Source organism: Typopeltis vanoorti, chromosome 16 (genome assembly GCF_054136105.1).
Source record: "Typopeltis vanoorti isolate ZY-2024b chromosome 16, IOZ_Tvanoo_1.0, whole genome shotgun sequence".
NCBI lineage: Eukaryota > Metazoa > Arthropoda > Arachnida > Uropygi > Thelyphonidae > Typopeltis > Typopeltis vanoorti.
Genome location: NC_143564.1, coordinates 75,951,469 through 75,965,614, shown reverse-complemented (window position 1 = coordinate 75,965,614; position 14,146 = coordinate 75,951,469). Strand labels below are relative to the sequence as shown.

General features: G+C 34.7%; 1 protein-coding gene across 1 annotated transcript in view; it reads right to left on the bottom strand.

The window, feature by feature from the left end:
* Positions 1–14,146, bottom strand: part of RIOK2 (RIO kinase 2) — a 130,326-nt gene that overhangs the window by 2,862 nt on the left and 113,318 nt on the right. The window contains exons 8-9 of the mRNA XM_090405915.1: positions 12,779–12,871; positions 7,129–7,201 (exon numbers count right to left, since the gene is read on the bottom strand). Of these exons, the coding sequence (XP_090262041.1) occupies positions 7,129–7,201; positions 12,779–12,871 (166 nt within the window). The remainder of the gene's footprint in view (positions 1–7,128; positions 7,202–12,778; positions 12,872–14,146) is intronic.

Below are 14,146 nucleotides of genomic sequence, written 5' to 3'. Positions count from 1 at the left end.
ACTCCAGGTGATTGGAGTAGAGCAGTCATGGTACCCATATATAAAAAAGGAAATGAAACTGAATGAAAATTACAGAGGTATTTCTCTACTGAGTGTTCCTTTGTAAGATTTATGCAAGTTTACTTAAGAAATGCTCGAGAAGGATTGTGGAAGAACAAGCTGAATTAAGGTCAAATAGAGGCTGTCAGGGTCAGATCTTCACTTTACAAGTAGTTGAGAAATCATGGGAATATAACAAAGATCTGTATTTAAGTTTTGTAGATCTGGAAAAGGCATATGATAAGGCCAAAAAGAGAGAAGCTATTCAAAATGCTACAGTTATATTGTGTCAATGGGACATTATATCAAGCAATAATACTTAGTGTTTATTTGAGTTGTAAGCAGTGGTGAGTTATAAGGGGCTCAGGCGAGCCCCTTGTTCTTCTTGTTTACTTTTTATTTTTCCAAAAAAAAAAAAAAAAGCTTTTTTTGAAACATTAAGTGACAAACTCATACAGTAACCTGACAAAAATTAGTCTATTCGGCAGTGTATAGATTATTTGGAATTATGGTTTCAACTGTTCTATAATGAATGTGCCAAACTTTGAAAATAAAATAAGTGCATGCACTATCTTTACCCTTCTGGTAGCCAATCAAATGTTTTATCATAAAATATTTCATTCTTATTATATTTTGATAGTTAAAAATTTTTTCTGATGTAAGATAAATTAACACAGTTGATTGTGTGCAAATATTTCATGTTTAGATATCATGAAATACTTGTTTAAAAATGATAGTCTTCAGAAGTTGATTGTTCTCTCATACTTTTTGATTAGAATTTGTACACAAGCTGTATTAATAAAAGTTTTTGTGTGAAATACGGATTTTTTTTTTTTTTCCTCGACAATTCGAGCTCTTTGTTAAAATTTCAATGGCTCAGCAGTTAGTTTAATGTTAAATATGGTGTCAGACAAGGATGTACATTATTCCCTCTGCTATTCATTATCTATATGGATCACAAGGAAAGTGGCATTAAACCTGATATCAAAATTTGAGATGTTAATGTCAGCTCTGCTTTATGCAGATGATGAATACGTTTACATAAATCCAGTACAAATCTGCAAGATTCCCTGACTAAATTGAATAATTGTTGTAATAGATATGGTATGAAGGTCAGCAATAACAAGACAAAGATAATGAAAATATCAACTGCATGGTGAATGGGGAACCTATAGAACAAGTAAAACATTTCAGCTACTTGGGCACGATTTTTAGTGAAGATGACAAAATAAATATGGAAATAGACACCATAAGGCTGGTATTGTAGGAAGTGAACTGAATAAATTTATATGGAATAAGAGAGAAATTAGTCAAAACACTAAATCAGCTGTATACAACACAGTATTCAAACCAATTTTAACTTATGGATCTGAGAGCTGGGTTAGAAGTAAAACACTTGACAAAAGAGGATGCCATATTACACAACTATCTGTTTGGCAAATTGTTCACAAATTTGGCCATCCCAGGTGAACAATCAGTGATACTATACTGAGAATGAAGAGCAGGGAGTCAACTGCTATAAAGGATAATATGTAAAAACTGCCATTCGTCGAGCAGGCATTAATTGGAACATGAATCTGGACAAAAAACATTCAGAACAGAGGCTCACAACATGGGTTTCCAGAGTAGGATTGCATTATGCAAACCCCACATTACCCAAACTAGCAGGCAGCATATGGAAGCTTGGAAAGTGGTGTCATGGAGCAATGAATCATGCTACACTCTCTACTGAGTAGATGGATGCCCTGTGAATGCTTATCAGAGTGCACAACCCCAACTATGAAATTTGGAGATGGCAGTGGGATAGGTTGGTCCTATTTTTCTTGCATTGGCCTCAGACTTCTGTTTGTGGTGCCACAAACAATAAACTCTAAGTATCTGAACATTCTGGACAATGCTTCCTACTCTGTGGCATTTCTAAGGGACTGGCCGTTGTCTCTTTCAGCAAGATAATGCACTGTGCCTTATGGTTTGTGAACATCACTACACTTGACTGGACTCCACAGAGACCTGATCTCAACTGTACTGAACTTCTGAAGGAAGACCTGGAGCATTGGGGATACGAAGGAATAACAGTACAGAACTGCATTACATGCCTACAGGAAGAATGGTCCAAAATTCCTATTGATTGCTATCATATGCTTGTGAAAGGTATGTGCATAGGATTGCTGGAGTTATCACACTGAAAGAGGGTCCTACATCTTATAACATGGGTGCCATGGCTGTTTGTTTGACTTCTTCCCAAGCAGTGTTTATAAGAAAGGATGCTGTTCCTAAACAAACAAAGTTGTTGCAAGAATGAAGCAGAACAAATATTTATATATGAATTTGGAGATCAGTATCAAATTCCTATGTATCTTCAAGGAGGGTTAGGATATTCAGATAGTACTATATGGAAAGTTTACATTAACTTCTTGTCAGAAATTTTCTTCCAAATTAATCTGTCAGAACTCCAGTATCACCAAACGTTATATTTTGGCTCTTCTAAGGTACTTTTTACTATATCAATCCATCTAGATTTTCAATCTTTATCCCCCTCCCCATTCTGTTTAAGTGACTATATCACCTTAGATTAGCTCTGTTCAAAAATTCCTGAATGCTAAGCACTCTCCTAATATCCCCAAATTAATATGATTCTGCCATTAATACTGCCTGTTCACTCCTAATATTTCACAGGACTCATATCTGTGGTCTCCAGCCTTTGGATCAATGACTAATTTTTCTATTATTTCATATAAATTTACTCTGTTGACTACCTATTATACAAGATTTGTTAATTCTGTTATCTAAGGCACTTTTGTTCAGTTTGGCTTTTTTTTTTTTTTTAAACTCAAAACTGTGCCTAAATAGATGAAATGTTTTACTTGTTCTATAGGTTCTCATTTAGGCAGTTAATTTTTTCAGTGTTCCTGCCTATTTTTATAGTTTATTTTCATACGGAATTTATTACAGCTGTTATTTAATTTAGTTAGGAGTACATTATCTGTATAAAGTAGAGAGATGAGTTGAATATCTGCAATTTTGATATCAGGTAATGCGAACCATATAGATCAGCATTTCCCAAATTTTTCCTACAACAGAACACTTCACAAATTCAGAAATTTTAACGGAACACCTTGGTTAGAGTAGAGTATCATCAGTGTCAAGCTAAGTGCACACTATCGCTGTGCTATCAAGACCAGCACGCGCTGGCCTTAAGAGCACAATCCACAATGAGGAGCACCTGATTTTCAAACATGTTTGAACTTGTCGCAGCAATTAAAACCATTCTAGGCTCATTAATTTGGATAATTTTTTTAAGGAACACTCCATGGCTGAACATCAAATAATCTTCTGTACCTCCTTCAATTCTAACTCTTGACTTACATGAATAGCCTTTGCACTGCTCAACATAATGTAACATTTACACCAAACAGTTGTAGTGGTTTTGAACAGCTTTTCTTGTGGCATTTTGTCATATGCCTTTACCTGATCTACAAAATGGAAATACCAATCTTCCCATGATTTCAAAGCTATGTGTCTTAAAGTGAAAATCTTATCTTGACAAACGATTTGGCCTGTTCTCTAAGTTTCCCTTTCACAGAATTTCTTCTCAGGTATGCTTGCATAAATCTCACCTGAAATACTCACTAAAGGAAGAATCTCTAATTCTCATGTGAAAATTAACACCCTGTTCATTTTAAAATGGTTTTAACCAAGATTTGCTTATAATTAAATTAACAGGTTATTTTTTGTTATTAATTTCCTGTTATTTTGGAGAATAGGCTATCATATGTTGGAAAAACACTAGTAATTTAGCTGACATAAATGAGTCACTGCTCAAAACATGTTCGGCGAATGATTAGGACGTGATCACACTGTAATTGGTTCTTTTGTCGAGTGGCATGGCTTACTTTCTGTGGCAGTTTTATTACACACATTTTCGTAATTTTAGGGAGTTAATTATTAAAAAAACCAGCAGAATTCAAAAGTTCAAAAAAAAAAAAAAAAAAAAAAAAAAAAAAGCACCTCAACTTATTTAAAAGTGTGAAAATTGTGTGTAAAAGATTTTTTTTGTTATTGCAGTGCTAATATTGGTAAAATTGCAGTATAATGTTACAGATATTTTTATTTTAAAAAATTCGCAATTTAACGGACAGCCCTTAGCCCATTAAATCGAGGGTTTACTGTACTTTGTCTTCTCTAGTGCTGCCTCTAACTTCCTGAGTCCCCCATGAAGTTTCTATCATTCCAGACAACTTCATCACAAACTTCCCTGGATGGATCAATTAATGCTTTAAGAGTACACAATGACTCTCTAAGGTTTAATTCTTGTCTTCTAACTCCTTCACTTTTGCTCGAATGAATGATATTTGATTCTACACTTCACCTCTAAAACTTATGCATTTTTTCTTTTCAATATGATATTCCATTTTTATCTTGCTCTAAACTAAATGGCATTGCAACCTATTTCAAATCCCCTTTATAATTTTTTTTGTTCTTGAACCAGCACGAATATATTGCTATCAATGAGACTTCTTATGTCATGTGAATTTGTGCACATCCATATGTCAGAATTTAAAAGTACTAGGTGTATTAGTTGCACTACCTGAAATGCAAGAACAGTATTCATTGGCTGAACAGAGTTGTAATTTGTAGAGTTAATAGGTAACATAACATTAAGTAAAAGAAAAAACTTCAAATTTCCTGGAATTGGAGGAAGATTATCCAACCCTTGGGGATCAGAATTTAGGGTTGCAAAAATATCAGATTTGCATAAAGTTTATCAAATGAGAGAAGTTACAATTTTATCAGAACTGTGGATTAAAAATGCAGTCAATAAGAAAATCTCACTGACATACAAAAGAAATAGAGCAAGTGAAAGAACAGTCTTTTGTATTCTGACAACAAAGTTTCAAGATAAAGTTCTATCTACCAGCACATGTAATTAACAATCACTTTCTCCAAAGTTTTCCATAACATTTGTCCAAAGGCAAGAATATATTATCATCTAAGATCAGCAGTGGTGGAATCCATACCAGTGATTATTTATTAGCTAAGAGGTTTCCAGATAGCTTACAAGGTTCACTGTTAATGAATATCTCCATTATTTTAGATGGAATTAAGGTAAGAACCAAACAATAAGATGGTGAAGGTTCATGTTCTGCTTAGGAATCAGTGAAGTGTAGAAAGCAGGAGTTAATTCCAGTGCATATAAAACCTTCAGAACAATTGGAGAAATACCATCAGGATAAGCTTTTTAACATTCAGATTAGGCAACATCAGGATATGAGATGTAGCAAGCTTGGAATGGCAGAATGTTTAGTGAGATCATTAAATGGAGGAAAATTAAGAAGCAAGAATATATATATGTAGCAAGCTTGGAATGGCAGAATGTTTAGTGAGATCATTAAATGGAGGAAAATTAAGAAGCAAGAATATATATATGTAGCAAGCTTGGAATGGCAGAATGTTTAGTGAGATCATTAAATGGAGGAAAATTAAGAAGCAAGAATATATATATATATATTTTTTTCTCCCTGTGGATCACAGAGAGTAAAACCATCACGGTGCAAAAGAGCTTGAACAGAAGGTGGTTAAAAGTTAAAGATAATAGCTTTAGCTCTCCAAAACTAGTTCTGGATTTGTTAATGATTTGCTCATAACCATTTCAAGCTTTAATATAGGTGGAAATGGTATACTAACATTTCAATGAAGGCTGGTTGCAGCTGTTCGATTTTTCTTTTGAACAGCCCTGCACATACTTGAAGAAACAAATGTAAGATAAAGAAATAATAATTTAAAGTGCAATGGCAAATAATGGTGAATCCAAGTCTCATCCATAGTAATAAATTGATGCACAAAATCAGTTTTATTCTTGTAGAAATGCTCCAAGCACTATTCAGAGATTCATGTGAGTGCATTTTTGATCTGCTGTGAGCAAGTGCACCACCCATTTGCATAAAGCTTTTTCATTTGCAATTCTTCATGCAAAATATATCCTACACGTTCTTTTGAAATGCCTATAGTCTCAGCAATTTCACACATCATGCACTTGATCAATGATTTCTGGTGTTGTTACACTTTTTGGACATTACTTGTTGTTACACTTTTCACGTGGATCATCTTCAAGGCTGGTATGCCACGTTTAAATGCGGCAGCATTTAAATGTGACAATTAAGAAATTAACATTTCTTAATTGTCAAAAACGAACGTGAAGAGTACCGATAAACTTTTATGAACTTTGAATGAATTTCTTTTGGCATTAAACCTTTTACGAAGAATTTTATAACTGCATGATACTCAATTTTATCCATTTCAAGGGATACAGATAACACCTTTGTTGAGACAGCAGTATAAAACAAACTACTTGATAGAATGACTTGCAATTTCATATGGATGCTTATGACAGATGTACCAACTTAGAGAAAAAAAATCGTGTCGATAGCGTTGTCATCTATGGTTGAAGTCGAGAACTTTTCAGACTACCCTCGTGTATATATATGTGTGTATATATATATATATATATATATATATATATAAAGAAATCGTAAATATTTAAGATTAACTACTACAGGCAACTCAGGGCTATACCAAACATTTGGGGACCACACAAATAGTTTGCTATAGATTTTTTTTTAATAACAAATTTACTCGCTGTAAAGTAGTAAAAAGGTCACAACCAAAGCCTCCATTTTTTCGAATGCTATTCTAAAGCAAACTATTCATGTGGTCCCCTAAAGGAATAGTTTGCTAGTTCTCTATAGTGATAATCCACTGTATTCTAGTAGGCATTAACAGTTTATGCAATCGATCTTTTACTGTCAGACCTTACATTTCAATCTTTCCATGTAGATCTTAGTCTTTCCTGCTAATAAACACCTGTTTTCAAAGTTATGATAACATTTTTCTCTCCAATTCTGTTTAAGTGTTTTTTTTTTTTTTAAATGGAATGAGTCTTTAGGCAAGAGTGAACATTTATCATTTTAACATTTCTTATTGTGAAGCAGCAAGTACAAAGAATCTACAGTGATCTGATAATTATTGACAATGATAAAAAATATGATCAAAGGGAATCTTTGATAAGATGATGTTCTTTATTATGCTTACCTTTTCCAATTCCTTTTGAACCTCCCTGGATAACCCACTGGCAGCTGTCTCAAGATCTAATGAACCTTCTCGTCTGTAGAAAATAAATGAAAATTATAAAGTGAAACATTAATGCAATATTTGTAATTATTTTTAATTTATTAATAAAATGCAAACAAAAATAAATACATCCACCATTAAGATGTGTGACAGAAGGAGAGCTGGTAATTCATTTCTAGTCAGAAGCTTGCTTAATTAAATGCTTTAGTGGTTGCTCTTGATTTAATATCTGTAAAGTTTTCAATGCAATTGTCCAAAGGCGGGTAACATAAACAAGGTTGTCCTGTTGATTAATAGTAGCAAAATTCATGCTGGTGATAAGAAGTTTTTGGCTAACACGAAAGGTTAACTATTTATTTATTATCTTATAAAAACTGAGACGAGAGCTACAGTATTTAATTTGAGCAATTGAACTTATCACCCAGCACTGACTAGCAACGGTTGAGAGATAAGTGTGACAGTCACATTTTGACCCATGCATCAAAGACTCATGTAGATAGTTTCAATGCCTGTTAGTTGGGAGGGGGAGGGATAATATCCTGGACTAAAAGGCAGAGAATATAGTTGCAAAAGACTGATTAGACTTTAATGAAATTCAGCATATACTCAAATTATAACACTATTCAATTCCATCAATATTGATTTCCAAGGTTTAGTCTAATTACACACTACAAACTGTATTCTATTATTATCTTTTTTTTTTAAAGGATCAAAAAATTTTCAGCCATCTATTTAGGCCTAATTTCTAGTGAACATGGCAAATTAAATATAGAAGTAGACCACAGAAGTAGCAAAAACTGGTATGATAGGAAATCAACTTTATATGAAAGAAAAGACTTCATCAAACACTGAGGATCACAGATGTGAGAGTTCTGAAAAAAAAAAAAAAAAAAATTAGAGTGAACATCATCAGTGCCAGAACCATACTGAAAAATGAGAATGCTAGAAAGACACTTAGCATTCAGGAATGTGGTGTGAGAATGGAAGAGAGAAAGGTTAGGAAAAAGTTTTGGTAGTAACCTTGGAGGAAGACTGAGATCTAGGTGGATTGATGTAGTAAAAAATGCCTTAGAAGACAGAAATGTAAGATCTGATAATATTGGAGTCTTGACAGATAAGATTAATTTGAAGAAAATTGCTAATAGGAAGTAAGTAATGATGTAACTTTTCATGCAGTACTATCATAATATCCTGTACATATCAGGATGATAAATTTAATCGACAGGTACCAAAATGAAGATTTGGACCCTAACATATATTCTTGTGGAAAGGCTTAGAAGTTGGTTATACATTCTTACTAAATAGCTTAAGGAAATTACAACGTACAATAGAATATACATTAAAATAAATGTTAATACACTTCCAATATTTCGGCAACGTCACGTTGCCATCATCACAGGAACTTAAATACAAGGACACGTGTATGCAAGCACAACACACAGTAAATGAGGAATGAAGCAGGAAGCTATTCTTTCTCCTAAAAGTCCTGATGGTGCCTCCTAATGGGCAATGTTGGTGTTCTTGGCTGAATGTCTTCTGATGTAGGGTTCCCAAATTTGTTTAGGTTTGGATTGTTTCTTAGGGGCTGAGGCTGATTCCATGAATAGCCTTTCGTATTTAAATTTACTATGGTGTATTATCGTCGCTTTCTTCCACCATATGCTATGGTGGGTATCCAGAGTGGCTGTATTAGTGAAACCGGATGTAGTCCCTGTGTTCTGAAATTCTGATATTAGCTGTCCTGCCTGTTTGGCCAAAGTAGGACAGCTCACAGCTGCAAGGGACTTGGTATACACCAGGTAGGTCGGTCTTTAGTGGAGCGGATAAGGGATGCCAATTTTTTTTATAAGGTCTGTAATTAGAAGTTAAGTCATGTTGTTTTAGGATTTTTGTAATTTTTTTCTGTGGTCCCTCGGAAATAGGAATGGTGATGGATTTAGAGTATTCCTTGCGGGGAGGGCGGTTGTGGTTTATTGGTTTCAATATTTTTTGGATTTTTTTTGGGGGGGGGGGGTAGCCATTGGCTAAGAAAGTGTTGAGAATGTGGTTTAGTTCTGTGGTTAGGGCATTTGTCATTTGAACAGATAAGTTTAGCCCTGTTGTGTAGTGTCTTAATGACTCCATATTGTTGTGTGTGTGTGTGGGGGGTGAATGTATCTGCCTGTATGGGTGGGTTTTCTATAAACTGAGAAAACCAAGGTTCCATCGGGTGACTAGTGTGTCTAAGAAAGGAAGGCAGTTGTTTTTTTCTTCTTCCAGGGTGAACTTGATTCTGAGGTGTTGGTTGTTTAAGTGTGTTAGGAAGGAGAAGAGTGCATCGGAGCTATGTGGCCAAATAGCGACCACATCATCAACATAGTGAAGCCATATGGTTGATTTTTGTGGGGCAGAGTTTAAGGCTTTCTCTTCAAAAGTCTCCATATAAAAATTGGCCAAGGGTGGGAAGAGTGGAGAACCCATGGCTATCCCCTCTATTTGTTTGTAGAATTTTTCTTGCCAAACAAAATAGCCTGAGTTCATTGTGAACCGAAATAGGGCTGATAACAGGAGGAAATTTAGCTTGGATTAGCTCTAAGATTCTTGGATTCTTTGAGTGGGACATTTGTGAATAGGGAGGAGACATCAAACTGACCATTACATCAGTGTGTTTGAGTGTAAGGTTTTCTATGCTGGCTTTGAAGTGAGCTGAGTTTTTTTATGTGTGAGGGCTTTGGCCAAATGTTTAGCTAGTTTGTATGTGGGGGGAATCAATGCCATCAGCTATGGAACATAATGGCACATTTTCTTTATGTATTTTCGGGAGTCCGTATATACGGGGGGGGTCTGGAGTTAAACGGTTTTAATTTGTTGGTGATTTCCACAGGCCAAGAAGTGACCTTCTTAAGGAGCCTGTAGAGTTTTCTAATTTGTGAGTTGGTGGGATTGTACTCGATAGGGAAGTAAGTAGCCTGATGTAACAATAGAGCATTCAGCTTACCTGTGTAATCCTTTTGGTTAAGCAATACTGTGGCGTTCCCTTTATCCACTTTGGTGATTATTATTTCCTTGTTTTTCTTTAATTCTTGCAGAGATCTAATTTCATTATTGGGCATGTTGGTTTTTGGTGGTTTTGCTTTGGACAGAACACAATCCACATCCAGTTTAATATCATTGGCGATGTGGTTTGGAAGGTGTATCCCGCGTTCAATTTGTATCATAATGTCTTCAGCAGGTATTTTTCTGGGCGCAAGTAGCGAAGTTGTGGTCACGTGAGAGAGTGTTGAGTGCTTCAGGTTTCAAACTAATTAACGAAAGGTTGACTACCGTGTTAGTAGGAAGTTGTGGTTTGGAGTTCGAGAAAACCCACCCATACAGGCAGATACATTCACCAACAATCTCCCCCCCCCCCCCCCCCCCCCGCTCACAACAATATGGAGTCATTAAGACACTACACAACAGGCATAAACTTATCTGTTCAAATGACAATGCCCTAACCACAGAACTAAACCACATTCTCAACACTTTCTTAGCCAATGGCTACCACCCCCCCAAAAAATAGTGAAACCAATAAACCACAACCCACCTCCCTCGCAGCAAAGATTACTCTAAATCCATCACATTCCCTATATCCGAGGCACCTCGGAAAAAATTACAAAAAATCCTAAAAAAACACAACTTCTTACAGACCTTATAAATAATTGGCATCTCTTACCCACTCCACTAACCACGCCCCCCAGACCTACCGGTGTATACCAAGTCCATGGCAGCTGTAAGCTGTCCTACTTTGGGCCAAACAGGCAGGACAGCTAATTTCAGAACACAAGGACTACATCTGGTCTTGCAGACCATGCGCTGGATACCTGCCATAGAATACGGTGGAAGAAAGCACCGTAGTAAATTCAAATACGAAAGGCTATTCATGGAATCAGCCTCAGACCTAAGAAACAATCCAAACCTAAACAAATTTGGTTGCACGAGACTGCCCGAAATTTGGGAAACCTACATCAGAAGACACCTTCAGCCCAATTGGCCAAGAATACCAACATTGCCCGCTAGGGGGTCTATTGTACGTTGTAATTTCCTTAAGCTATATTTTATGTCAATATTAAAAGAGTTAGGTGAAAAACTAAATAGTAATCATTAACCAAAACTGAAAATAAGTACCCGTAGACTGAATGCAATTACAAGGGTTCTAAAGTATCATGCCTGAATATGGCAAAAAGCATCATAGTGTACCTTGAGTTGTGAGGTGAATTCGATCCTAGGAAGTTTTTTTTTTTTGGCATGTACATACTTGGTCCCACATTTCAAATGCAACTTTTCATGTTAACTTCTCATCATATTTGTTGTTGATGCAATTCTATTGACATAAAATCTTGTCTTGGAACAGTCTCTTATGTTGAAGAAAAGGAAAACAGTCATATCTAGTGAACGTGAAGAACATTGCACCAACAGGATATCTGAGGCTTATACAGCATAAACTCATAACCAAACCTTTGTAACTAAAAACAAAAAAGTGATCAGCAGTAGTTGTTTTCTTAGTGATATTCAACTATCTTCAAAATAGGAGAGAAAAAAAAATCTCAAACACTAGCACAGCTCAGCAAATCACTAAATGCTAGATGTCTAGTCTAAGTGCACATTTCAATTACTATCTTACTAATCCCCCCACCCAAAGTAAATGCACATACACAGAGGCGTAGCTGGGGGGGGGGGGTCCACACTAGACTGCACTTTGGACCTTTTTGAACTTTTGTAGTTTATTCTAAAATACAGTCTCAAGAACTCTTTTCCAAATATTGTAATACTACTGCAAATTTTCCTCACAATTGTTGTAAGCGTTACTAGTTGTGAGAGGAGTTTTTCTAAATAAAATTGATTAAAAATTACCTACTTTACCATGAAATAGACTTTGCCAATGTCATCGACGATTTTGATTTTGAAGAAAAGCAAGAAAAATAACATTTTTAGAATGTTGAAATTAAAGTTTTAATTAAAAAATAAACTGTTTTAATTTATTTCCCTATACTTCGTTTTGACTTTTTGTAGTATTTTTGGTGTGTATGAGAGGGGCAGCAAAAGCTCTAGCTACACCATTGCACATACATACATTCTCAGATCTCTCTGATCCTCAGACAGCAAAATATAATATGTGATAACAGCACACTGATCCACAGTGAAGTGATATTGTCTACACACATAGTAACTTCAAAAACACATCACTCCATGCAATGATATGTATGGTCTTAATAACATGATAGGAATGGGAGCAATGTCATCTTATTATTTTTCACTTTTATATCTCCCCAGTAATTTTCAGAAAACTAATAATATGCATGCACACAAAAGGCTCAAATATTCTACAAGTGAAAAGAAAGTGTGTACTCTAATAAACACTTTTCACACTTGTAGTCTGGTAGAATTTTTCAAAAATAAATATGTGGATCCAACCCATAAAAAAGTTGCAAATTTATATTTAATATCATAAGCAGGCTAAAGCTTGATAATCTGGTTTTTCTGCTCTAAAGACTAGGCATAGTATTTTTTTCAAGTGATTCCCGGTCCCTAATAAGATGATCTTACTGAAAATCATGTACTAAAGACTTATTTAAATATAATCAAATTAATTTACCTGATATCAGCAAAGGTTGGAAAAAGCTCACTATCATAATTAAAACGTTTCTTAAAAAATCCTCTGATACACTGCACATCTCTGTCAAAGTACCTATATGAAAATAAATACGAAAACAGCTTGCTAAGTTTTAAATTAATATTAGTTTATACAGTTACACTAAGATGTGCTTCATAAAAGAGCACAGCCACTTTTATATAGAAAAATAAAAAGTCAGTCATTAATTGTTATATGTATTATTATATAACAATTATTATGTTATTATATTATATTCAAAAATTATGTTATTAACAAGTATTATGTTATATTCAAAACAACAACAATACTTAAAATCTCATTTTTATACATTCAAGGAGAATGTGGAAGGGAGAGAGGATAAAAATAAATATCCAACTTTCTAGTTGATGCCCTTGCATAGCCTAAACACTGTGGTTTCTTTTTCACATTGGTATTTTATCTTTAAAATTTTAAGCATATAGATTACTATTTCCTAATAGGAAATGACTGTTGTAAAAAACACTGCTGTCAATTTATTTAAATTTAAAACGATGTACAAATTCTATTTTCTTTGGGGGAAGAGGGAGTCCACATTCATTTATAAACATCAAGTATTATTCCACTTTTCTAGCCAATTCAGAAAACAACAGGAAAGGAGAAAAATTTTTTGATGAGCCAAACCAAACATGGACTACAATTTAAAATCTCAATGAGTTAAACACTGCTCAGCAACATAACCATAAAGAACGATGAAGTCAACAGATAAAATCTATAGAATAAAACATACAAGTGAATCAAAATAAAAATTGTTTCCAACAATGAAAAGAATATTAATTAGGGGCTATTTTTGCACACCTCCAAGCACTCATTGTAGGAGCACACACTGCTCCATTACTATCAACACACACACACACAGCACCATCTGCAATCATGTGTATGTACTGTATCAACTGTATGTACTCTCTTTGGCTAGGCGACATCTTCTGAGATCATATATATTAAAAAACTGCCATCTCATATGAGACATGTTAACTCACTTTTATTTGAACAAACTATGAAGGTTTAAATACTATTATTCATTATAATTAATATTATAACTGGAAGAACAAAGGTACATTGTATCCTTCAATTGAAAAAGAACTGAGTTAGCCATCTCATAAGAAGGAGCAAGGTTGTCGTCTACCAGAAACTCAGGTTTTTCCATTCTGCATACAGACAAATTGGCTATGAGAACACACACAATTTACAGATTATACATACTGGTGGTGGGCAGCAGATGGCACTGTGTGCACTCCTACAATGAGTCCTTGGAATGCCACATAATATTTATCATGTTGCTCTAAGTAAATTATATATGTATGTAAATATCTG